This window comes from Saccostrea cucullata, unplaced genomic scaffold, assembly GCF_032062105.1.
Source record: "Saccostrea cucullata isolate Sc308-1 unplaced genomic scaffold, CSIRO_AGI_Scuc_v1 ctg442, whole genome shotgun sequence".
Classification (NCBI taxonomy): domain Eukaryota; kingdom Metazoa; phylum Mollusca; class Bivalvia; order Ostreida; family Ostreidae; genus Saccostrea; species Saccostrea cuccullata.
In genome coordinates this window covers 1-27,192 of record NW_026921480.1, presented here as the reverse complement: position 1 = coordinate 27,192, position 27,192 = coordinate 1, and the positions used below count along the sequence as shown (strand labels likewise).

General features: G+C 36.0%; 1 protein-coding gene across 1 annotated transcript in view; it reads right to left on the bottom strand.

Moving 5' to 3' along the window:
• Positions 1 to 25,699, bottom strand: part of LOC134260112 (inositol 1,4,5-trisphosphate receptor type 1-like) — a 52,747-nt gene extending 27,048 nt beyond the window's left edge. The window contains 31 exon segments of the mRNA XM_062742694.1: positions 147 to 272; positions 629 to 880; positions 1,079 to 1,279; positions 2,464 to 2,589; positions 2,923 to 3,066; positions 3,188 to 3,280; positions 3,443 to 3,508; positions 3,666 to 3,824; positions 4,151 to 4,316; positions 4,810 to 4,861; positions 6,394 to 6,490; positions 7,024 to 7,133; positions 7,390 to 7,540; positions 8,341 to 8,491; positions 9,608 to 9,763; positions 10,537 to 10,632; positions 10,943 to 11,012; positions 11,170 to 11,324; positions 12,957 to 13,076; positions 13,350 to 13,522; positions 17,155 to 17,307; positions 18,490 to 18,643; positions 18,890 to 19,050; positions 20,636 to 20,735; positions 20,987 to 21,144; positions 21,406 to 21,501; positions 21,890 to 22,036; positions 22,282 to 22,365; positions 23,910 to 24,008; positions 24,529 to 24,687; positions 25,619 to 25,699. Coding sequence (XP_062598678.1) covers positions 147 to 272; positions 629 to 880; positions 1,079 to 1,279; positions 2,464 to 2,589; positions 2,923 to 3,066; positions 3,188 to 3,280; positions 3,443 to 3,508; positions 3,666 to 3,824; positions 4,151 to 4,316; positions 4,810 to 4,861; positions 6,394 to 6,490; positions 7,024 to 7,133; positions 7,390 to 7,540; positions 8,341 to 8,491; positions 9,608 to 9,763; positions 10,537 to 10,632; positions 10,943 to 11,012; positions 11,170 to 11,324; positions 12,957 to 13,076; positions 13,350 to 13,522; positions 17,155 to 17,307; positions 18,490 to 18,643; positions 18,890 to 19,050; positions 20,636 to 20,735; positions 20,987 to 21,144; positions 21,406 to 21,501; positions 21,890 to 22,036; positions 22,282 to 22,365; positions 23,910 to 24,008; positions 24,529 to 24,615 — 3,903 coding nt within the window. The 5' untranslated portion in view covers positions 24,616 to 24,687; positions 25,619 to 25,699.
• Between the last annotated feature and the right edge of the window lie 1,493 nt (positions 25,700 to 27,192).

Genomic DNA, 27,192 nt, shown 5'->3' with positions numbered 1-27,192 from the left:
CGAGTTAAGATCACATGATGTTTTTTCTGTACAGAATTACCTACCCTGCCCATGTTAAGATCACATGACTTTTTTTCTGTGAAGAGTTACCTACCCTGCCCATGGTAAGATCACATGACTTTTTTATGTTATACAGAGTAACTTACCCTGCCCATGTCATCCAGAAAATCCTGGAATAATGTCCACATGTGAGTACTGGTGTAGATTTCCTTCACCTCCACCTCCGTGTCAATGTAACAGTGGTTCAGGAAGTTAATGTATGCCGTCTTCACCTACAGACAGTATCATGTAAAACAGATCATGTCAAAAGTAAATACAAGATTCACAGTGAAACAATTCAATCTACTTCTGCAATCAGTTAATATCATGTAACACAGATCTTTCATGTCACTGATCGACTACTAAATTGAAATCGTACATGACAGGGTCCCTGTTTATGTCTGCTATACAATACTCATCATAAATCTTAGTAACATCAATTAATGTTATTTATTTATCCTTGTGAGTGACCAGTCTAACAATATCATCCAATCGGATTGATTGTTTATTATTGTTTAACGTCCCTCTTAAGAATTTTTCACTCCTATGGAGATGCCAATTATCCAATGGGAACAGAGAGATTATTTACCTCTGGTATACAGTCCTTGTGAGTGACCACTCTGACAATATCATCCAATGGGAGCAGGGAGTGACACTTGATCTCAGTGTACACATTTTTTCCCTCCGTACACAGGGCCAACAGCTGCACCAGGTTAATGTGGTAGATCAGGGGGCTGGCGGGGTCACAAAGGTCATGCTCAGATCGCATCAACTTCTCAAAGGTCTCAAAAGAGGATTTATCATTGTAGAAAAGCAAAACTTCCTCCCCGACGTTCACCAACTAAAATTACAGAAGTGTAGTCATTAGGACTAATGATAAGTCATAAGCCATGTGTAGTCATTAGAACTCATAATAAGGACAACTTAAAATACAGAAGTGTAGTCATGAGGATTTAGGACTATTGTAAAACAGTAACTTTTTTTTCACACATAATCCTCTAATGAGGAAATACAGTATGAATGAATGAACAATCACTACCTCTGCCATCACCATGTCCTGTGTCTTTTTGATGTACTCGCCCTCCGCCTTAACCACGGTCTGTAGGAACTTGAGGTAGGGCACGTGACGGCCCTGGGTCTCGATACAGTGGACAAAGTGTTGTATGACACGCTCCGTGACCTCATTACACAGGCTCTTGTTGTCGTGGAAAATAGCTGTCATTGTCGCAGCATCCAGCAACTAAAGGACAGGGAAAAAAATCAATTCATCTGTGTATGATGTCATTGAAATTTCAATACACAACATACACATGAACTAATAATGTTTAATGTTGAGTTATCTGTATACTGTTCATTAATGGCAAAAAGGAAGTTATCTCTAATAATTTCTCATAAATATTGAATAAGCTGAAGTTAAAGACTTGCTCCATCTACCACTTCCCCCCCCCCCTGAAGTCAAAGCACTGTATCACTTTGACCTGTTTTCAATTTATTACCCTTGGCTGGTTTGGGAACAATTCTAAATTCATTTAGACCATCTTTAAAACATTGCTTGGTTGCCATCTCCTGACCGACTAAATTTCTAAAAAAATATATTCCAGGACACAATATTTTTTGTTCAGTTTGGCCTGGTTTGATTAACTAATACTGTACGAGTTCTTACCCCTGGGGTTAGGAACAGTTCTAGGTACTGGTGCAGTAGGGCCTGGTTTGGTGTATTTATACTGAGTTCTTACCCCGGGGGTAAGGAACAGTTCTAGATACTGGAGCAGTAGGGCCTGGTTTGGTGTAGTAATACTTACCCCTGGGGTAAGGAACAGTTCTAGATACTGGTGCAGTAGGGCCTGGTTTGGTGTAGTAATACTTACCCCTGGGGTTAGGAACAGTTCTAGGTACTGATGCAGTAGGGCCTGGTTTGGTGTAGTAATTCTTACCCCTGGGGTTAGGAACAGTTCTAGGTACTGATGCAGTAGGGCCTGGTTTGGTGTAGTAATACTGAGTTCTTACCCCTGGGGTGAGGAACAGTTCTAGGTACTGATGCAGTAGGGTCTGGTTTGGTGTAGTAATACTTACCCCTGGGGTCAGGAACAGTTCTAGGTACTGATGCAGTAGGGCCTGGTTTGGTGTAGTAATACTGAGTTCTTACCCCTGGGGTGAGGAACAGTTCTAGGTACTGATGCAGTAGGGCCTGGTTTGGTGTAGTAATACTGAGTTCTTACCCCTGGGGTGAGGAACAGTTCTAGGTACTGATGCAGTAGGGTCTGGTTTGGTGTAGTAATACTTACCCCTGGGGTTAGGAACAGTTCTAGGTACTGATGCAGTAGGGCCTGGTTTGGTGTAGTAATACTGAGTTCTTACCCCTGGGGTGAGGAACAGTTCTAGGTACTGATGCAGTAGGGTCTGGTTTGGTGTAGTAATACTTACCCCTGGGGTCAGGAACAGTTCTAGGTACTGATGCAGTAGAGCCTGGTTGGGAGGATTAGCCAGACAAAAACTCTGCAGAAATTCGTGAGCGTACTTCATCACCTCATGCATTCTAACGTCTTCATTCTACAACATAAAAATATCATAACTCTTACCCAGAGTCATCACGGTAGACTATAACACAAATATAATAAATTATAGTAGAAGAAACTTACATGTATGTCAGCTCTCACAGTTACATACATTTTTTTTAGAAAATTTCATAAAAATACTGGTTTTCTTAATATTCAATATGAAAAATTACTAACTTTAATAACTTATGTGCATACCCAAAAGTGGGTTACTATATACCCTCAATTTTCATTGCAAAAGGACAATAAAGAGCAGCTACTCCCATACATACTAGTACTCTCATACAGTATATATATATATATATGAGATTATGCCAATTTCTCTCACCGTTTCGTATGAGATCTGCAGTAATTCCAGGACGACATTGGGAGCGCTCATGTTCCTCAGTAGTCTTTGTTCGTGTTTCCTTGGTTTCTTCACACCGGGCTCTGCTGTGTCCTGGATACACAGTTTAGTCAGCCTCAACAAAATCTGAAACGATTATAGAAAGATTGGTCAAATAGATGTTCATTTTTATCAAAACAATGTGAAAAAAATCTGTTTTAAAGCATTCAAATTTTAAGACAAATTACCTACGACAGATTTTAATTACCTGTTTGATTTTTTTGTAGTTTTCTGCTGAGGTTGGGTCTATGGGTGGTCCTAAATCTAGATCAATAGCCGAGCCCCGCTCTCCAGAAAGATTCTACAGAAATCAGATACAACATTCTATAAAACAAAGTCCATCTACTTGTCCTCTGTTGTGTATTAGACATTTTTGCCTTTGAATGTTTGTTTTACTAGGTCAATACCCTGGCATACAATACATACCACCTAAAATTTATCCACACATACTACAAGTACTCACCCACATAGACAGCTGATGTTTGGTTTTTTTCTTTCCTTCTCCTTCACCTTTCTCTTCTTTGTTTTCCTAAAATAATGATTTTCATTCCTTAGAAATATTTTAAATTTTAAAAAATCTTATACAAAATGCTGCTATTTGAAGAACAGTTTATATTTTAAGTGGTTATTTTTTCTACCCTTCTGCTCTTCCTTTTAACACCCCTTTATTTATTGTTAGCCCTTACCTTATCCTCCCCACTATTTTTGTGTTTTTTCTTGCTATCGTCGTGTTTGACCTTATAGACCCAGAGTTCCGATTTCTCGACCAGATTGCGGAGTTCGTCGAGGTCGGTCTTTATCTGTTTGTAGTTCTCCACGTCACTGGCCGTCACCAGCAACTGAACCTGTACAGAAGGAATGAAAGGATGGAATAAGATCCATAGGTTTTATACACCTGTTTCATTTTGTATGTTTTACACAATCACCTGTTTTTACTTAGCAAGTCTTGCACACCCATTTTATAAAGCAGACTTTACACACCTGTTTTAGACACCTGCTTATTTGATTTTGTAGGTTTCACAAACCAGTTTGTTTACACCTTTTATATTTTTACACACCTGCTTGTATTTTTATTTTTGCACACCATTTTCACACACCTGTTTGTTTATTTTAATTCACCTACCTGTTTGTTTATTTATTTTTACACACCTGTTTATTTACATTTACTTACCTGTTTGAACGCCATGAGGACCTCCTGTCTCTGACTGAAGTGTCGGAACAGAAGCTGTAGGGCCCCGGACACCAGGGTGGGGTAATTGTGCATCACCAGGTTCAGTAGCACCCTCAGAAACATCTTCCCTCCCTGCTCATCTAGGTCAAGCTTGGAGGTCTCAGCACTGACACAGAAAAAGATATCTCATGATCAGGACTGACATAGAAAAAAGGTTCTTTTATGAACATGACCATAGTTTTTATATTACTGCATTAAATAGACTGCAATAGTTTAATCAAATTTCAGTTCTAGAATAGTAAGAAGAAGTACCGGGTACATGTATTCCTCTTTCCATAACAACTCAGATCAAATCACAAAAAATACTTGTGATAATGTTTTCTTACAATCTCTCCTCCAGTTAAAACACCACAGATTGAGGCACATACAACCTCCAACAATAAAATGTGATATAATAATTTATTATCCCCCCTCCCAAAACACAAACACTCTCAGATGAACACACAACCTCCTACAGTAAATTTTAGCACTTTTGACTTTTAACCTTTTAGTATGTCCTTGACCCAATTTGAACTCTTTTAGGGTTCAATACTTAAGGTCAGAAAGACATTGTTTTGGGGACTATTTTTCAGTCCACGAGAGATAAAACAAATCCTTACTTTCCTCCAAAGATGTCCTCTGCCTGCTGTCCTATGCTGTCTAAGTCTAGACCTACAACAAAAATAGTAAAGCTTGTCATTAAGTCGAGTACATGGTTAGTAGATAAGAAATCATTGAGAGAATTAGTTTTAGTTTTTGTAAAGAAGAAAAAAAATTGTTCTGCATTACAAACATTATCTAAAAAAAATGAATGCTTTATTTAAAATGAAAATATTACAGTGGAGAGAAAGTCTATAGAAATAAATATAATTAAAGCAAATTGCAGCTGATTAAAAAATTAAGTAAAGATAAACCCTGAATTGAAATGAAATATATACCACAAAGGTAATGCATGCAGTGCAATTCAAAGACTGAATAAACAAAGTGCACCAAAGAGATTGATTACAGAAAAAAATGAATAATTACAGATCATAATGTAAATGTATCAATTTCGATTAAATATTTTTGAAAATGAAGGAAAACTGAGATAAAATTTAATCCTTAAACAAAATTAATAAAACAGAATCTTTTGAAACCAGATTAATATACATGTACTACTGTAGCACAGTACCTCTAAATTAGATTGCAATTTACATATACCATATTTAGTTACATAAAGGTCACAAATAAGTACACAATCATGTACCAGACAAAGTGCATGGGAAGTTAGTACAGGTATCGAGTCTTATGTGGGCAAGATAGATAACTCTAGCCTACTACAAGATCAGCCAAATCAAGCATCAAGTTACACCTATTCCTAATTTCCACTGACAACAAATATTTGGGAACACGAAACCAACACAAACAATGGCCACTACAACATCATGCTCCTCTGAACTAATTTCTGTTATAAATTATATGGAGATCCATCCCTTCATTAATCACTTAATGAACTTTTAACATTAAACAATCGAACAATAATGAGAATTAGTTCAGAGGAATTTCTGGTTGTTAAACAGCTGAGAACCCACAAATGACGTCGGACTTTTCGTCGGCAGGCTGCTGTTCTATCTGACATTTAAACATAGAGAGAATCCAAGTCAGGCGGTAGTCCAAACGAACCTGCATCAAGTACTGCAAATAAACCACAAGAAGTACATCATATTCTGTAAGATAAAAACCCAAGACCACCCTCACTGCAGGCCATGAGATATAAATCTACATTATTGAAATATATGTGTTGGTTCATGCTTATATCTTGAATATAGGCACTCTATATTTACAGGGTCAATAATGCATTTGGTTGTCATGTCAGCCAAAAGGGGAAAGGTATTGATCATGTTGGCAGGCAACAAGGTCAAATCCATAGCAACCTTAAACACACAACCCAAAACAGAAACACCTGAAATTCAACAGAGTTAAATGCGAGCAGAGGGTCATGACCTTTTCACCTTGACCTAATTACTTCTTCATATGAAATGAAAATGAAGACTTGGTATACAACAGCTAAGGGATTAATTTAGAGAGTATTTATTTTTCCTGACATAAATTTTTCATTTGAAATTGATCTAGAATGTTATGAAGAGGTCATGACCTGCCTGTAATGTTTTTGTTAGTGGTAGTAAAGCGTGAAGCGAGTAGATAGAGATACTGGCTGTGTTTACCATCCGTGTCCCGGGGAGCGTTATTCTCGTCAAACTCTCGTTTAAATATCGAGAGGAGACACGTAATTCTGTAGTCCAGCCGAACATCCAAAATAAACTGAAAACACGATCAAGGAGGTCAAAAACTGTACCCATCTGATGTTCACAGACACTTCAGATTCAATAGGTCTTGTAACAAAAAAGGCTATCAAAATATTCAGATTTTTAACCATAGATAAAGCAGAAAGGTTATTACAGTAAGTTGAACGTTATTAAGCAAAGGCATGATTTTTTTCCCCAAGTTTTCTCCCCCAGTGTAACTATTTAAACATAATTAAGTGGTCCAACTAACATAAAGTTAACTGAAAATTCTTATTTAAAATAAACATTATGATTAAAAAGAAAGCTATCACAACAACAAAAATTCTAATATAATGTACGTAAAAGGAATTATTGAGCAAAAAGTATAGCCTTAGAATACAGGATATCAATTTAACCAAACAAATAAATATGCATTAAAAGCTATTGTCACCTAGAAGAATTTTTAAAATCTGTGTTATATGAGTTAATTTCCATTATCTGATTTAACTCTGATAAAAGCATAAAATGCTTACAAATTATAATGATTACAGAGTTTGTGTGTAGAGTTACCTTCAGGATTTCTATAATTTTAAGTTTGGTATCCATGACGATTGTATCCACCTCTTCCTCGACCTTTTTAGTGGCCGGAATCACCTCTGATATAATGGCCTTGTCTGGTTCTGAGGAAGATAAAAGCTGAATTACCACAATAATTATCATCATTAAACATATAGCCTTTAATTTTCTTAACTTTTTCCAAATCTAACACCTACAGACAGATTGTATTGTACAGGGTTTGGACTGAGTCTACTCTCATTTTTTACACTAAAAAAAACACACATTCATATAAAACTGAAACATCATGGCAAGCCTTATGTAAAAGTTTATCATGTGACTATAATGTGACAATATGAGCTGTTTCATTGGTCCCCTTACCGTCCCCTACAGATACGACTGGTCGGGCGGCGGGGGAGATCTCTTTCTCGGGGATGGTGTCCAGTATACTCAGTAGTGTCTTAGTCAGTCTCAGGAGATCACTGAACGAGTAAAAACCAAAGTAGATCAACTGCTTGGCTAGGTTCACCACCTGTAATAGAGAGCAAAGGGAAAAGGTCAAGGTCAGGGATAAATATTCATGGAATCAATAAACATAAACTAGCTGGTGCTGCTATTTCACAATCCTCTTTTTCATTTACAACTAAATAAAAATCTGCCTATTCAGTTCCCCTTTTTCCCTGAAAGTTTGTGTTTTTTATGTCAGTAAGTAGTGTTTCATATTGGAAAATGCTTACTTCATGTCAGTTTGTTTTGTTTCTTGTCATTGAAATGATGCTAATCTGGTATGTCAGATTGTTTTGTTTTTTGAAGGGCGAATTCTTACCTCCTACATCAGTAGGCTTTGTTTTTTGTCAGCGAATGTTTACTTTGTACCTCAGATTGTTTTGTTTGCTTACCTCGTATGTCAGTTTGTTTTGCTTCTTAGCTCGAAGGTCATTTTTTTTTGTTTGTTGTTGGCGAATGCTTGCCTTGTACATCAGTTTGTTTTGTTTTATGTCAGCAAATGCTTACCTTGTAGGTCAGTTTGTATTGCTTCTTACCTCGAAGGTCATTTTTTTTTGTTTTTTGTTGGCGAATGCTTGCCTTGTACATCAGTTTGTTTTGTTTTATGTCAGCAAATGCTTACCTTGTAGGTCAGTTTGTTTTGCTTCTTACCTCGAAGGTCATTTTTTTTTGTTTTTTGTTGGCGAATGCTTGCCTTGTACATCAGTTTGTTTTGTTTTTTGTTAGCAAATGCTTACCTCGTAGGTCAGTTTGTTTTGTTTCTTACCTTGTACGTCAGATTGTTTTGTTTCTTACCTTGTACGTCAGTTTGTTTTGTTTGCTTACCTCGTACGTCAGTTTGTTTTGTTTCTTGTCGGCGAATGCTCCGTCGTGTGACACCACGTTCAGTAGGTAGTCCTCTACAAACAGGATGGTGGAGGCAAACTTTGGCTTGACTCTCTCCTTCTCCGGGTCCTTACCAATGTTAGACTCGTAGCTGTAATGACAAAACAAACTCTGTACTTACAGTAAATATCAATATTACTTGCATTATGAGACCAGTATAATTATATAGTTATATACTACATGGCTGTTTTAACAAACAATAAAGAGATTGTTACAGCCAGTCTTTTATGAATTTGCTGTAGATTTTATCTTACTTAAGTTGTTTGCACAAGATGTGATTTCATTATGAAATACAATTTAGTCTACGGTAATTGTTAAGCAATTCACTGAATGTGTCATAATTTCAATTAAAATTCATCTTAGTTCACAGTCACTGAGAATTATGAAAATCTGTGGAAATGATATTACATATATTTGTTAAGTTCCTATATGGATCTCTAGGAATCAGTTTAAAAATTATATTTAATTAAAACAATTATTTTACAAGTGTCCAAGAAACCAAGCAGTGTATGTTAGATTAAACCAAAATATGCAAGTCAGACTCAGATACAACTGTGTTAGTCAAGTTATACATCAACTAAATCTACTGACAATATATTACAGAGGCGGGAGGAAAAATAGTGATGGCTTGAAAAAAAAACATTTTATATGGCAGAACATTTTAAACACTGAATTGAAAGATAAAAGTGAAGTCTGAGTGACACACATACTTCTCACTCTCGATATTATCATATCTGAAATACAGGGCTAACAGTTAGTTCTCCGTAAAGTTACAGTAAGTTCTCCATAATATGAGAGAGATCCATACATCATTTCCCGTCGCTAAATCAATTTACTTTAACTCTACTGTTTATCCATAGTATATCTGTCAAAAATCGCTTGATTTCTAAAAGCATAAGATCCAAATTTGATATAAGGCATCATAAACAATGACAATGTGGGTGGTTTATAAATTTATAAAGAATGAATCATGTCAATGGTTGCATACAGTTAGCAATGTTTTCACAAGAAAATATTAATGAACATACTCATGCAACAAAATTAAAAATAAATATTAATAATTAAATTCAAAACTAAGCCAATAGTAAACAAAGTTCAATCAAAATCATCAATATTACATGCTGAAAATACAGACATATAAAAATGTTAGGATCTGACACAAAATACCAAATGCTCAGAACTGGCTTGATACAGGGAGATAACTCACTCTTCTATGGAGATCTGGGTTGGAATCTCGGACCACAGTCTGGCGTACTTGACGGGTTTGATGATTTCCTGGGGGTCGCGGTCTACGTGCATGTGTAACATCAGTCGACAGAACGAGGCTCTCAGGTCATAGGGCAGGATTTCATCTGACATACACCTGACACAGAAATATATTAAATATTTCTTAACACACTGACAGACAGACAGAAATTTATTCATTAACACTGCTCTCAGGTCATATCAAATATTTTGTCTTTAAAACTATCACATCTTCTTCACACCTGGCCTACTGATTCACAATTCCTATATCATTTCATAAGAAATACATTTCACAGACAGACAGACAGAAACTTTGCTCTCAGGATTGGTCTATGGAATATTGTCAAACACCTGACACAGAAATAATAGATTACTTAACACAGACAGACAGACAGAACAAGGCTCTCAGGTCATAGGGCAGGATTTCATCTGTCATACACCTGACACAGAAATAATAGATTACTTAACACAGACAGACAGACAGAACGAGGCTCTCAGGTCATAGGGCAGGATCTCATCTGTCATACACCTGACACAGAAATAATAGATTACTTAACACAGACAGACAGACAGAACAAGGCTCTCAGGTCATAGGGCAGGATCTCATCTGTCATACACCTGACATAGACATGTTGATGTAATATTAAATATTTCTTATCACAAACTGATGTCTCATTATCCATCATTTTTATATTTCCTTCATTTATTCATCAACACTGTCTTGAAATTCATTCTTCAAATCAAATATTTTGTTTCTAAAACTATTAAACTTTCTTCACACATGGACTACTGATTCACAGTATCATTTCATAAGAAATACATTTAATTTCCTAGGAAGTTACCTTTATGTGAACTTTTCAGCTGATTGGTCTATGGTATGTTCAAACTGACCTGAGAATGAGATCGATTTCCAGATCTTTGGAGAGCTGGTTGATGGCGATGTACTGACGATCCAGACACATGTGTGAGAACAGATCCAGCTGATGCCTACAGACAAAGGAACATGTTAAAATTCATCATCAATCCTCAGAATTATTCTTAAAACTTACAAAAGAAATAGCCTACTTCCTCTAAAAAGTTAATTCACCAAACAATAAAGTTAATCAATACAATGACGAAATTAAACTTTGGGGCTCTTTTCTTTATGTAGGATTTTTTGGAAAACCTAATTTTTTTATTGTTTAAGTTTTAAAAAGTGTAATGTGTAATACTTGCAGTGTTACAAAAGAATCCTTTTTCGACCCCCCCAGCCATCCTCAAAATCCCATTTCCTTTCACTCTGAAAAATGAGTATTACCTGTAGTACTCAAGTACAGCTGAGTCCTCTGACATGAGTTTTACCTGTAGTTGTCTAACCCGAGTTTCACCTGTAGTTCCGGTCATACTTGATATACAAAGTTTTACCTGTAGTATTTTTTCGAGTACAGCCTTCATCCCCTTCCCCTCCATGTTAGTCTCTCATGTTATCCCTTTATAAAAGGGATTGTTACTCTAGCCTATACTGACAAGTTCCTGTTGTTATACTTAAGTTTCTGGATTAAGGACTGGTGTTATTATTGCCCCAGTCCCAGTACAACATGACGACCTCATCCTCCTCTATTGTAACAATCGGCTCAGAGGCCGGGATTCCGTCCGCCGTCTCGACCTCCATCTCAACCTCCATCTGGGTCTTCTCCAACCTATAAATAAAACGGAGGGAACTCAGTACAGGTTGTAACGGGCATCATTTACAATCCATGTTAGTCTTTGACATGCTTATCCTACTTTATACATAGAATTGTTATATACTCATACTGACATTCTTTGTTTGTGTTATAAATAAGTATGCATGTAAGATTAAAATTCTGGATTAAGGACTGGTGTTATTATTGAGATGTAGATCCACTTTAGTAAAGAATTCAGATTTCATGATTAACTCTTTAGAAGATTCACATTTAGTCTTGTTTTCAATCCACATAACAAATTTATGAATTTTTCAGCGTATTCTTTTACATCATTTAAAACTTTATTATAATACACAGACTTACAAACAAATAGGTTTTGTAACTTTCTCGACAGAAAGTATCTTGAAAGTATGTTGTAAATATGTTACCAGTATACATTGACTTCCATCAGCAAGCTTATAAATGAGAAACTTAAACGACTCCCAGAAGCTCTTTATAAATTTCAACCTCTACTCAATGATAAGCAAAGTTAACATGACTGTAAATTGTAAACTTAGGTTAAAGCCAAAGTGATTCTTTGAAGCTCTTTCTAGTAAAAAATTCATTTCCTCTTTCTAGTAAAAAATTCATTTCATATTAAATTAAATCTTGTATTGAATGGATAACTGTTTTTCTATATAATTGTTCTCAAATCTTGATTATTTACAAAAAAAAATCACAGTGTGGAATTTCAGCAAGATGACATCAATTTGTAGATTTTTTCAACAGAATGAATAATTAAAATTTACATTAAAATCATTAAAATCAGACAGCACTTTGATTAACTGGCAGTAATTAGCCACATTCTGAATTCATTCAGTTCCATATTTAATTTTAAGTTTTTGTCTGAGTTGGAAAAACAGCAAGCCTACACAACTCCCTCATAATATGATTAAGAAGGTCATGTATAATATTATAATATATGTGATTAATGATTGAAAATATATTTGTTAATCATATATTTACTTACAGGGGACATGCATAAATGAAAATTGAAAGAAGTTAATTTCTTATAGGGTATAATATTGACTAAAGTGTATTTAAAAGTATATCTTAAGCAATATATAAAATAATTATTTTTAATTATTTATAAACCACTAGAAAAATAATCAACAAAATAAAGTAATAGCTCCTACAAAATCATGAATTTCAAAGGAATTTGTATATATATATATATAAATGATTATTATTGAATTAAAATGTAGACTTTATCATCTTTAGTCTGTTGATGTTGTGTTCTGCACTACAGATTCATGCTTTTCATATTTGTAAAAGCATATGTTCATAGAAAATGTAAAGTACTAGGTACTATAGTTAAATGTCTCAGTCTTTAATACAAAATGATATACTTACTTTGGAATTTTTCTCTTAGTTTCCGTTCTATTGCAAAATTTATGAAATGTTTACAGAACATTCAAATGCATGAAAAAAAATGATGAAATTCAGATTCAACATTTGAAAAATATTCTACATCCGGCACATATAGTGATACGACTTCCAATTTGGACAATCGTGTAACTAATTGTGTACAGAGAGATGATATAAGAACATGACAGACATGATACTGTGAGACTATATAGTGATGTTGACGGTTGCTATGGTACCGACCTTGTTTCTATGAGGATGTCCTTGTTCTCCTCCAAAAGTAGACAGTTACAGATGAGGTCCTGTGTAGCGGGGATGGCCACATTGTTAGAGACGCACAGCACATAGAGGTAATCTAAAAATCTACAAAACACAGAGTACATACATAGATCACTTAACTATCTCCTGCAAGTATTAAAACTTAACATGCTAAAAATTATAAAATAGATCTTCAGTTGCAAAAATAAAAGTATGTTTAAATCGTTCATTCCTTATCTGGTAACATGTACAAATTATACATAAATTATGTAAATTAACAAATGTTTTTATGAGACAGTTGATCATGGTATCATATTTTTAATTGAATCCTTTTATTTACAATAGCAGTAAATCAGATCTTCCCTCTAGCAGACAGACCTGGGTTTTTTGTTTTTGCGGACGAGGCTGACGAACGTCTCTATTTCCTGTTTGGTGATGTGGGCCTCCAGTAACTTCCTGTTGTTGTTTAGCAGTGCTGTGATCGTCTCCTCGGCCAGGACGTCGTATCCGATCTGCTTCTGCATGAAGGCAAAGTGTTTGGCAATGTACTCCTGTAATACAAAGAGCATGAAGAATTGTTATATATATAAAAGGGAAGAGATGTTTGTAAAACATTTATGCCACCTTACCCTCAAATAATTGGAATTATTCTTATGATATAACTATATGTACACCAAATTTTGTTTCAATATTATGTGCAAGTTTTGCAAAGAAAATTAACAGAAACCTCTTTGAATAATTAGAATTTTTCAAAATCCAAGGGGTATAATTTTAACTGTCCAAATTGTCAATTCAAATAAATATTGACATAATATTTGGTTTCTCAATCAATCAGTTAATTGCACAAATAAGAATAAATAGAAAAATTCTTTACTGACAATTTTGTTTAAATTAAACTAAATTAATGATTTCCAAGTTCTATATTTTCTGTAAAAAAAATTTCATTATGTCAACTGATAAGTTTTACTTATTGACTCATAATTTAAATATGTGTACAGAAGAAATAAAAAATAAATATATATATGCATGAACTTATATGGGTTTTTTGTTAATAAAAATAATTATACTTTTTAACTGTCAGCTTTTCTTCAATTAATTATCAGAAAGAACTTTTAAATTAATTCTTTCCTAATCATAATGAATATCCTATTCTTTATATACATGAACCTATATGTTTTATTTTGATTATTTCTTTTTTTTATAATCTTATTATACTTTCTCATTGTCAGCTCACCTTCAATGCATTATCAAAAAGAAGTTTAATTTCTTCCAAGTAATCAAATGAATTTATTTCTATAAATTAAATTAAAGTCTCATAAAGTATGAATTTTCAATTGTAGATTGAGCAACTAATCCCTTGCATATTTTACTGTAACACCTATAATTTATACCCAAGCTATCACTGTATCTTAATTTCCCCCTAACTGAATAAATGTATAATTACTTAATTACCCTCGCCTAGTATACACACTGTAACTGCATCCAGTATCAAAACACAATACTTAATAAATTAATTAATTATCCTTTTAACATGGTTGTAAACAAGCAGATAATTTTGTTAATGCACATTAATAAACTGGACCAAGCAAACAAATGCAGAGAGACAGTAATTACAGACTCCTGGTTTGTGGGGGAGAGGAGACTGACACCTGCAGGCAGAGAGACTCAGGTAATGGGGAGCAGGTGCCCCCTCCCTGTATATAAATCCTGGCCTGGTCAGTCCCCAGCATCAAAGCCTTGATTCTCACAAAGCAAAGAATAAAGCAATCTAAGTATTCTGAACTTGTGACAGAAAGTTCCCATAGAGTTTATAGTGTGTGCACTAAACTAAGATTTCACAAAGATTTCAATAAATATTATATAGATTTAATAAGAAATCTTTTGTGATCTGTCAGAGAGAAGAGAATTCAGCTTCAACATGGAAGGTGAGTTTTCTCATCCTGGTTTTAGGGCCGTCCCCCAGGGTCATCACTTCTACAGTACAGCCCAGAGGTACGTCCAGCATCAGTATCCAACAACACAGAGGTACAGCGCCTACCCAAAAGTTCAGCCCCAGTACTACAGACACAGCTTTCCTCCTCAGCACCACGTCACAGAGAAGATCTTCTCCCCTCCAGCCATCAACTTCCAGCGAGGTCCAGCAGACACAGCATTCCACCCACAGAACATGTCTACGCAGGTGCCGTCCTCCTTCAACTTCTTCCACCACCTGCAGAGTAACCCCATGTTTGGACCTCTCCAGGAGATCCTCGCAGAAGAATGTCTCCACTTCCACCGCCCCTCTACCCTGGTACAGACCGTGACCCAGGACTACAGTGGATACAGCGTGTCCTGTCAGCAGAAGCTACAGATCCACAGAACTCAACCAGACTTCAATCACAGCTCCCTCCTCCAGACAGACCCAGCTCAGCAGTTCTACAGCTCACAGTGTGCTTCAGTGTCCCAGTGCATGTCCGTGTCATCCTGTGCTTCCAGTGACCTTCCTCTTCCACACATACCACCATCCTCATCAGAATCAACTTCATCTTCAGCATCATCACGATCAGTGAAATCCAGCAGACGTGCCCTTGACTTCACCACCACACCAGACTCCAAAGTCATCACCACCTCACCTCCAGGTCAGACGTCGTCTGCCATCTCTCCCAACTCCTCTCAGCTCAACTCCAGCAGCAACAGTTCCTCATCCGAGCAAGAAGTGGATTCTGGGATTTATGTCGACACCAGCTTATCCTTCCAAGTTGACAGTGGTGTGGACCTCCTCCAGCAGGCCAGTGATCTGTGTGGGATTACAGAAGAGGACATAGCTCCTCCCCTCAGTGACACGTCATCCACCAGTGATAACAGCCAGAGAGTCAGTCCACCTACTGCTGTGTTGCCTACAGTCCCAGTGCTACACGAGTTCGATACGACACGACACGAGACCGTCTTCAATTCCACCAGCTCTTCCCACTCCAGCCTGAGTGACTACAGCCCCATCAGAAGTGATGAGATCTTCACCACCAGCCCAGAGGACGTCCTGCCCAGTAACGCACTGAAGAGGAAGAGAGAAGAGACAGAGGAGCCAGACAGCAAGAGGAACAGGACCGATTCCACAGGCCTGGACTCCACTCAAGTGCTGAACTCCTGGTACCAGAGCCACATCCACTACCCCTACCCTACAGACCAGGAGGTCCAGGAGCTGGTCAAGATGTCCGGTCTGACTCACAAACAGGTCAAGAAGTGGATGGCCAACAAGCGAGTCCGCTGCTTCAACACCCTGTCCATCACCGGCAACCAGCATCCGATCAAGTTCAAGAACATCAAGAAGAAGGAGACACCTGCTTTCCAGCCCATGCCTGCCGAGTCACGAGACGTTCTGAACCAGTGGTACTCCGCCAACGAGAGCCATCCCTACCCCACCGAGGCACAGAGACAGGAGCTGGCCGCCCAGACCGGTCTGACCGCCCAGCAGGTTAAGCGGTGGCTGTCCAACAAGAGGAGTCGAGCCAACAACACACGGAGACAGATCCCTAACTACTTCATCAACAAGTTCCCTGAGTACAGCCACCAGGTGGAGCTGGTCAGCAGGAGTCGAGAGTTCCTCAGGATGTCCAAGAGGAGACAACTGGACGACGCCCTCGACTGCCTCAGCAGGATGTGAACGGTCAAGAAAATTTAGTGATTTTGACTACTGAACATTTATTGTGCATTGTGAACATTTATTGTGCATCCATCATTGTTCATATATCATTAATATTTATTCTGTTCATTGTAAATAATCATACTTATTTATTATCAAATCATATCATTTGTAAATATAGTCATACTTATTTATTATCGATGTCATTTGTAAATAATCACACTAATTTATTATATATCATGACATTTGTAAAAGGTCTTATTATAAATTATGTCATTCTCAAATTTCAAATGTATGAATTTTAACATTACACTTGTATTTGTAAAAGAATTCATATAGAAAATAAAAGGATAGAAAACAAATATGGGGTTTTTCCTTTTTTTACCCCCATTTTTTTATGAGGTTTTAAAGTGAAAAGGATAAGGAAAAGGATTTTGCAAAAATGAAAATGTGAACATTCATCATGTGACACAACAACAGAATTTCTTGATAGACGTGCTTAGTAATGTGGAATCACAATTATATATCCTGATGATAAGAGTTTTGATTTTTTTCATGAGATACCTGATTTTTCCTGTAATCTTGCTGGGACAGCCTCAGTATATGGTAACACAGTTTACAGATCTGTCGGAATGGTTGATGTCTTTGATGAGCCAGCTCCTCCATCTCTACTATAGGATTCTTACCACCAAACGGGGCCTTCAGAATCTGGAACACCTACAAACACACAACAAACAGTGTGAAAGTAACAAGTCAGGATCTGGAACACCTACAAACACACAGACAGATGTAAAGTATCAAGTCAGGATCTGGAACACCTACAAACACACAAAATATATATAAATAAATAAATAAATACAAATAAGTAAATTGATGACTGTAAAACATTGTAAACTCTTGTAGTAATGAAAACATGAGGTTATGGTAAGTTTATTTCGTTTGAATTATTTAGTCTATTAACATTTTTTGAAGTTAATTTAAATTTGAAGCACAATAAAATTTTCTTTTTTGAAAAAAATTTTTACCAAATGTTGGAACTTTGCTGCATTTGGTACTTTTTAACTATCTAAATTTTAATATGAAATGGCCTAGCAGAGCATTTTGATTTTCTCACTTTTCACTCCTATATTTTGTAGTTTTACTGGACATGTTTTGTAGTAAATGATGGAAATCTTTCAAAGCCTTTGCCTTATATTTGTATTGCCATGTAATCAAACACAACCAATCAACAATCGCACGCGTATATCATCTTTCTTTTTCCCGAGAATTTACGGCTTCACTTCTTATTTAATTTATTTAAATAAATTAGCTCTCTGAAAACAAATAATTAAAGCAAACCAAAAATAAGGGTAGAAGACAGCCAAAGGTGAACCCCCATAATTACTGTATAAACACTGTCACAAGCAATTACGGTCATTTAGAGGCATAGGAAACCCTATTTACTGCATGTAAAAGTGCAAGGAGGATTTTAAGTTTTAAAACAGATTGTTTCATGCATAAATGAATAAGTTAAGAATATTTAAAAATATACATCCGAGTAACCGAATACCGATTTTAATCGGTACTCGGTTACTCTGATGTATATTTTTGTATGTTAACCGGGTACTCGTTGACATCCCTAATTTTTACCGATTATTTGCTACGGTACTTTTTAACTATCTAAATTTTAATATGAAATGGTGTACTCATTTTGATTGCTCATTTTTCCTCATGTTTATATTCTCTACATTATTTTGCTTTCCCCCACCCCTTCTCTCTGCCTGTCTCACTTGTTTGAGGATGTTCTACTCCGATCCCCCCGCCCCCCCCCCACACACACCCTACCCCCCAGTCTCACTTGTTTGAGGATGTTCTACTCCGCTCCCCCCCCCCCACACACACCCTACCCCCCAGTCTCACTTGTTTGAGGATGTTCTGTTCCCTGAGCAGTTTCTGCCGCTCCCTGCAGTCCTTGGATTTCGTCATCTCCACCTTTAGGGGGTCCCCAGTAGAATTATGTGACTCCTGCATCGTCACAAAGTAGATCAGATCAGACAACAGCTGGGTCACAAACCTACAACATAAAGTCACTGTATGAAGAGAATTCTTTTCCAATGGAATCTAAGTTAACTATATAGTTTACATGTAATCCAGCACCAGAATGCCACATAAAACTTATTCTCTGTAGCTCAAAACTAGTTCAAATCATTGTAAATTGACAAATTATTATGGGTTTTATGGGCCTTTGAAGAGAAAAATCATGGTAGTAAATTTTGTACAACATTTTCAACACATAGACAGTATTGTATAGGACAAATACTTCTTTTCGTTCTGGGTGATGGAGGCTTTCTCTAGTTTGCTTGCGATGTCTGACAGAACTTTACTGGCGTCATTAGCGAAGTCCAGATCTCTTACTTCCTGTGGGGAAACGGGTACCACCGCAAAGGCTTCTCTGTCCTCCTTAATAGACGCACACCCCACCTAAAACAAGATAGATCTATATATAGACTGGCATCACTGCAAAGGCCTCCCTATCCTTCTTAATAGAGGCACACCCCACCTAGAACAAGATAGATCTATATTTAGACTGGCATAAAGAAATATCTCCTGATAACCCATAATATTTTTTTATGACTTCTTTTTTTTCTTGAAAAACACATGTAAGTCTACAAATAATTCACTGCATATTCACCTGACAGTAGAATAATTTATGTGCTCATGTTATCTTCTTTCTGATTGGTTTATCTTTGTTGTAATTGAAGAGTAGACCCTATGTGCTGATCTTACCTTTTTTCTGATTGGTTTATCCTCCTCTTTATCTATAGCTATACTTGTAGAGTTATCTTACCTTTTTTCTGATTGGTTTATCCTCCTCTTTCTCTATAGCTATACTTGTAGAGTTATCTTACCTTTTTTCTGATTGGTTTATCCTCCTCTTTATCTATAGCTATACTTGTAGAGTTATCTTACCTTTTTTCTGATTGGTTTATCCTCCTCTTTATCTATAGCTATACTTGTAGAGTTATCTTACCTTTTTTCTGATTGGTTTATCCTCCTCTTTATTATATACCTAATGTGTATCACCCAATTTTACTATTGAATGTACGCTATCACGTGACGTCGTGATCCGATTTTCCGGTTCACCAACATTTTGTTTTCTGAATCCATATCACCACTCTCTGAAACTGATGACGTAGTACGCAGAAATATGACGTTATTTTTCTTGCGTGTTAAAAAGTCCCTTGTTATTATGCTTTGTTTAATGGATTAATATTATCCAATTTATCTCTAAAGGTTTATTTTAATACTTTCAGCCAGTTGTAAGTAGGGCTGGGACGATACCCAACTTAGCCGATCCGCTACATATCACGATACCTTAGGTGCGATACGATACATATCACGATACATTTGAAACCAAATAAAACTAGATATTTTTTAGAACATTTAATTACAGATTATAAAAAATAAACTAATTCAACAGAAACCCGACTTACTGCCACTGGGTTTTTGTTGATTTAACATAATCCGGCGTGTCTGACGCCATTCTGACGCTTGTATTTTGAATTCTGTATCACCAAGACGTTTGTACTTAATTTCTAATTGTTTAAACGTCTTGATGATACAGACTAAAGGACTAAAAATTTCGAATTCTAGAGCCCGGACATTTTTGGAAATTAAAAAAAAGTGCCGTCAGGTATCGTGATACTAAATTAGAGGAATCGATCCGTATATCGTCAAAGTGAATTCTGCGATGCATCGGTGCACCGGTGGATCGTCCCAGCCCTAGTTGTAAGGGGGTATATAATAAATTTATCATTATAACAGTAACTTGATCCGAAGAGCCGTTTCTCGTTGACAGGCGCGGATCATCAGATCAAACTCGACGCTTGGCGTCTCGTTTGATCTATGATCCGCGCCTGTCCTCGACGTGATACGACCCTTCGGATCAAGTTACTGTTATAATAATATATATTTATCTATAGCTATACTTGTAGAGTTATCTTACCTTTTTCTGATTGGTTTATCCTCCTCTTTATCTATAGCTATACTTGTAGACTTATCTTACCTTTTTTCTGATTGGTTTATCCTCCTCCTTATCTATAGCTATACTTGTAGAGTGGACCCAGGTGTTAGTACATAGATGATGGAGCCGGACATAGGAATTCCTACAAACAATTAGGAATATGTACAAGCTGGAAATATAACTTCATGTGCTCTTCAACATTAAGAAAATATTCAATATTTGTGAAATTTAACTATCTCAAACACTGTGGGTGAAGATCAAAAGCCTGACAAAATTTTCCATAGGATATGATTGGTCTTTCATATTAGGACTTTGTAGGATTTCATTGTAAAGTAATTTAAGGGTTTTTGAGAGAGAGCATAACAATCTGGAGTTGTCTTCTCCTAATTCTACCTTGGTACATAGGTGTCTCTGGTCAGTGATGTAGGATCCAGTTCAAATATGGTCGCCACATCGTGGCCATGGGGCACAGACACCAGGGTGAAGACGGAGTTTGTGGGGGGCCCTCGTAACTTACTCCTCATGGGGTCATTGGTAGGGTCCTTGTCAACCTACAAAGAAAAATAAAATAACCAATTAAACATTATCTGACTTTGTCATGATTCTCATTCAAAACTAACTCCTTTGTCATGATTCTCATTGAAAACTAACTCCAAATTTTCCAAATAAAGATTTTTTTTTTCCATTTTTTATTTCAATTTAAATTATTATTTCCAAATCTGTATTTTCAATTGTTACTGTTTTGGCTATAAAAATTAAACCATGAACAGAATTATGAATGAAGACTTGATCTTTATATTAGCCTAGCTGACCTCTGCTGCTAGGTACTGCCCCGTGGCCAGATGTTTGAATCTGAACAAGCTCATCCACTGCCCTGCTCCACCCCGACACGGATCATGCTGCACCACCTGTCACAGAAAAAAACGGTGTTCCTAAAACAGCTTATCTTAACAGGTTTTAAAATTCTACATAGATAACATAGTTATTTTAATATTATTTTTTTTATATAACAGTTGTACTTCCATATCTCAAACATCAATTTCTCAAATACCATGGATATGTCAAAGTTATTTGGTAGACGAAACCACTTATACTTTAGGCATTTTACCCTTGGTATCTCGAATCATCGGATATCTCAGTTTTACCTTGGTCTCATTGAGTTTGAGATAACAAGATTTGACTGCATATAAAACATGTATAAGCAGATCTAGAGTTCCTATCTTAAATAACACTCACCTTCTTCTAATAGGATCACCACCTATTACCAGAATTGTGGTGGTGACCGGTTTGACCTACCTCTACTTCCCAGAGAGCCTTGGAGCTGGTGGCGGTGGTAGCTGTGGTTCTTGCAGTGGCCCTCAGGAAAACATACTGCTGCTTCTTGTATTCATCCCCCGTCAGGAACATCTGCTCCTCTGCATGAAACAGTCTCACCACATCTCCCTGCAGAACAAATGAATGTATAATCATATTGATTCTATACTACAAAACACAAAGCCGTGCTATTACATTTTCTTTACACATTTATGAATTTAGCTGAGTTTTCCTTCATATTTTTACATATTGTTTGATCTAAATCTAAATTTTGCAGTACCTTAAAAATAATCTATATATTTTTAAAACATCATAAAAAAATTTAAGCTCAATTTTATATTACAACTGAGCTGATCAAGTTAAGGTAGCTCTACCCCTTTGAGGACATCCTCCATGTTTTCCTTAAAGTCCATAAACAAGGTCATTTTCCAGCAGGTCGAACAGTTCACAGAATTCACCTAAAAAATAATCCATACTTGTCAAAATATAAGAACAGGAACTTCCTAAGTTTTAATTTTTATATCAGCAATGCTTAAATAATGTTTTTTTTTCTGTATCTAATAATGTTATCTTTGTTCTTTTCTTTAAAAAAATAAGAATTCTTACTTTGAATTCTACAAGAGTAGGGTAAAACACTAATTATAAAATTAATCCTTTTCTGAATCAACACAATTATGTGGAGCTTTTAAAAAGCTCTTCATGTTTTTTTTAAATCTGATCTGGATACATTGTATGTAAAAATACAGAACACATCTTTGAATAAATATCAAAAAACAGAATCAATCTAATTAAATTTAGATGTTACATCCGCTCGAATACTCGCTACACTAACATCTAACAACATCCCATTGAGGGTCATATTCAAATTTGGAACGGCTGCTAGACAATTCGCTTCAACAATATACAATGATTTTGCCAGCGACGATTTGATTGGTTGATAGAATTTGACCTCAGACGTGACCTTTTATGGGATGTTGTTAGATGTTAGTGTAGAGAGTATGCGAGCGGATCTAACATCTAATTTTAATTAGATTGAAAACAGAGTATACATCCCTCATCCATGACATTTAAAGCAACAGAGGGAAATTCTGGACTTGCAAGAAATAAATCCTTAAAGTGGCATTGATTAATATCTTAACAAGCTGTGAAATCAAGAAATCTAGATCCACTCGGTATAGTATTTTAAACTCATTATGCAAATAAACACAGTAATTTTTTATTAATCTTTAGGTAATGTTTATAAATAAATTCTTACAAAGATTTAACTCATAATGACAACTGATGTGTTGTATTTTATCTCTGAGTATATGCAAGAAAATGACAAAGGAGAGGAAGATCAACCCCACCAGCAAGGGAGATACTCAAGATTTTAAGAAAACAGAGCACCATTTTTTCTCGTTCATCTGGATTCATTCCAACTATGATAGCATTCACCTGATGGTGGAAATGTACAGTGTTATGTTGTAATTATACCTGGACAAAGACATTACTGACAATTATAGTCATCTTTATCTTACTGATAGGAATTTGAAACCATTTTCTGCATGCCAAAAACAATAAATTTTATCATGAAGATATTCAAAACAAAAAATTATCTGCAAAAGAATAACATAATTAAAAAAAAAGTTAGAGCAGATATTCAATCATAAGATAATTCTCCAATCCTTACCACCCACCCCCTCCGATAAATGATAAATGTGGACCCACCCAGCCACTCACCCTCTCCGATAAATTATCTCCTTATATCTGAAGTAACTTGTCTCTTTTGATCATAGACCAAGTCAACTAAAACAGTCATGTCTACTGACCAGACAAGTCAGACAGTCAAGTCTTCACTGACAACAGGCCTGGTCAGCCCTGACACTTCTATCCATGATGATAGTCCTGTCTACTGACCAGACAAGTCAACAAATAGTCAACAGACAGTTGTGTCTACTTATCACAAATCAATACAGGCTTGTCTACTAATGATGTGCATGATGTGACAGTTAATTATACTGACCTCCTTACAGCCCTGCTTGTCTGGGAGGTCGTAGTTACTGGCATGGAGGGGCTGGGCGGCGTTCACCGGCTTCAGAACCACCTTATCCCCGACCACCACCTGTAAGACAATTAATAAACTCAGTATAGTGGTGTATAAGTCACAACTCAGAATGATCAAAGGGTTATTTACAACAATGTAAAAAATTTTTTAGTCTTTCATTAGGATGTCAGCTGACTGTCTGTAAACTGTAGGTCACAAAATTTTCATGACACCTTATTTTCGCGAGATGGTCATTGACTCTTGAATAGCGAGACAAAATTTTCACAAATTGTGGTACATTTAATTGCTATATTTAATCTCAATGAAAATATTATAAGCAAGAATTAAATTTTCACTAGCACACTGTCTCGTGTAAATACGCCAAAAAAAGTTCTGGCAAATAAAGGAATTACAGTGAATAAAAATTGATTTAGAGTATAATAAATGCCTCTATGTACTAATGTTGGAATCTTTTACTTAAAGCATCCTCTAACAGCTCTATACTTGCCGCGTCCCCTGACTGTCGGAGTTTGTAGAACGGCTCTATACTTACCGCGTCCCCTGACTGTCGGAGTTTGTAGAACAGCTCTATACTTACCGCGTCCCCTGACTGTCGGAGTTTGTAAAACGGCTCAATGTAGAACCAGGACCCCTCATTCCCCTGGATGTCCAGTGTCACCCTCATGGCATTTTTCTCCAGCAGGGCGGGGAGTCGTTTGTTAACGGTCAGGTATTTGTTACTCTTGAGATGTAATAACTGTTCAAACAAATCAACAGGTACTTTGTAATTGTCAGGCTATTCAATTTTACATACTAAAATTTATATTCATTTAATGCTTTAATGAATCAAGTGTATTAATATTCAAAACTTTTTTTTTATCTTATTCCAATTTGACATGTTTAAATCTTATAATACATAATACTTATAATACATAAAGCAGAAACTGAAATGAAAAGAAGCAACATGTACAATTTTATCTTTCTTTGATTATCTAACATGATACAATACATGAAAATTCAGACTTGGAGAAAGCATTTCTAGGTGACAGATTATGTAACTTTATTGTTTATGTAGTTATACAGCTTCTTCATTAGGAATTCACACATCCAGGTTTTTGCACCTTCATTACCCCAACATAAAAACAACTTTTTTTCTTGGCAAAATAACAATTATTATTTTATAATGTTGTCCAAGTGTGTAAAATGTTTCTGAGATTTAACAGTCTTCTCTTTTATTTAATTGTAAACGCCAATGTTATGTTTATTTATAAAACTTGGCAGATCACCTAGCTATATAATATTCAAATTTAATCCTAATAAACAAAATTGACAGAGTGTGAATTACACAAATCATTTTTGTGCATTTGAAACCTTTCTTCTGAGCTGTATTTTGCAGACAAGCTCAGGTTACTTAACAACACAGATAGAACTATAACAGAACCTGCCCACAGCGCTACCTTCCCTCATGTTATAGGTGTGGTGTTACTTGAACTTTTAGATGAATTACATTTTTATTTGTATATAGGAATACACTACTTGTATCTGCTTAGTATATCTCAGATTCCTCGTTTCATGCAGGCATTATCAATTGATTCAGTTGTTAAAAATTGCTTTTAAAAATTTACCGGGTTATTGATAAATGCTTGACTGTAAGAATTGTTCCCATCAAGTTACATATGGAAGGTTACCTGTATAACATTCCCGTACTGTACGGTATTCCCCAGCTGTTTCTTGTACTCTGTCTCATTCTGTTTCTTTTCTAATTCCGCTGCACTCTACAATCAATAACCAGATAACATAAAATTGTTTTCCATTTCAGATGTACTACAGTTTGAAAAGGACATTGTGGCAGTAAAGAATTTACTTCTTTTATTTTAAACAAAGATTTTAACTGACTGTTAAAAGTAAATCAACTGAATGCTGAAAAACTGAAGGTTGGGGGAGAGGAGGGGGGCGAGAGGGGGCCGGGGGGAGTGGGTAGCTCTTATAGTAAGAGTCTGATGAAACATATTGAGATAACGAACAGTATTCAAGCTCTAAAGTCTATAAAACAATAGAAAATAAGATCAGAGTAAACAAGGACCCCCCAAACATCAGGGGTGGGATCAGGTGCATGGAGAAGAGAGTATCCCTTTCCAGCCGGTCACCCGCCATGTGCTCCTTTTCGTGATTGGGAAATAACGGAAAAATCTGTTGTCAGTTCAGTGTTAAAATAATGGACAAATGATAAAGTATGAAAAAGTCAGTCAGCATTTGACTCAATGAGAAATTGTATTTCCAAGGTCATTGTATGGACCATTAGGGGCTTATTATTTCACAGTCATAATATCATATCAAAGCCACTTTCTCCAAACCAACACCAAACTGAAGGGGATTCAACATACCCTAATCTTTTCACTGTGAATGTTTTAAAGGTGGTCATATGATATATAAATCAAGCAAGTAAACATTTTTTTTTTCTATATACATGTATTTTCTCTAAAAACAGATTTTTAGTCAAACTCAGTGTATTTAAAATACATTTCTATTTGAAATGCGAGTCTTAAACTTATGCAACAAACCACATTATCACAAAATAGGACAGAGAGATGTTATTACGTGGAGTTTTTTCAGCAGGACTGTGTCAGAGCAGGAAGTAGTCGAGTTTGTCCCGGACCGCTGGGCCTGCCAGAACTGCTTCTGAGCCGAGTACCGATTATTGGGGCAGATCTTGAACAGGCAGTCTGAAAAATAAAATATAACCCAGTGCTGGTTATATTGAGTAAGATATTGAATACATGTAGGCAATCTGTAAAATAAAACAGGTCTGACGAGAACATGCAGAAAAATATACAGGTATCACACCATCAACGTGATCAATTGATAAAGAAAAAGATTAATTTAATTCTTACTTATGTGCTCTTAAATACTAAAACTGATGAACAATTCGGTTCATATGAACCTGAAGCACATTTGCAGCTCTGTTCTGCAGCATGTTGATTCTTATTTCTTATATCTGCATGTACATGTTTCCACATGCTTCAATATAACAGGTGTATGAAAATATTAACCCTTTTCATTTCCCAGAAATCTTTGAGATCTCTTGTTTGAGAATGCAAGGTATCTAGGATATTTTACCAGCCGGAAAACCTTATTTTATATAAATCTTTAAGAATTAAATTGTTTGAATGATGTAACATGCATTATAAAACATTTCTTTTCAATTTACAATAAAATGTTGTTGCTATGTAACTTGATCATGTGGTCTTCTTCTTTAAATTAA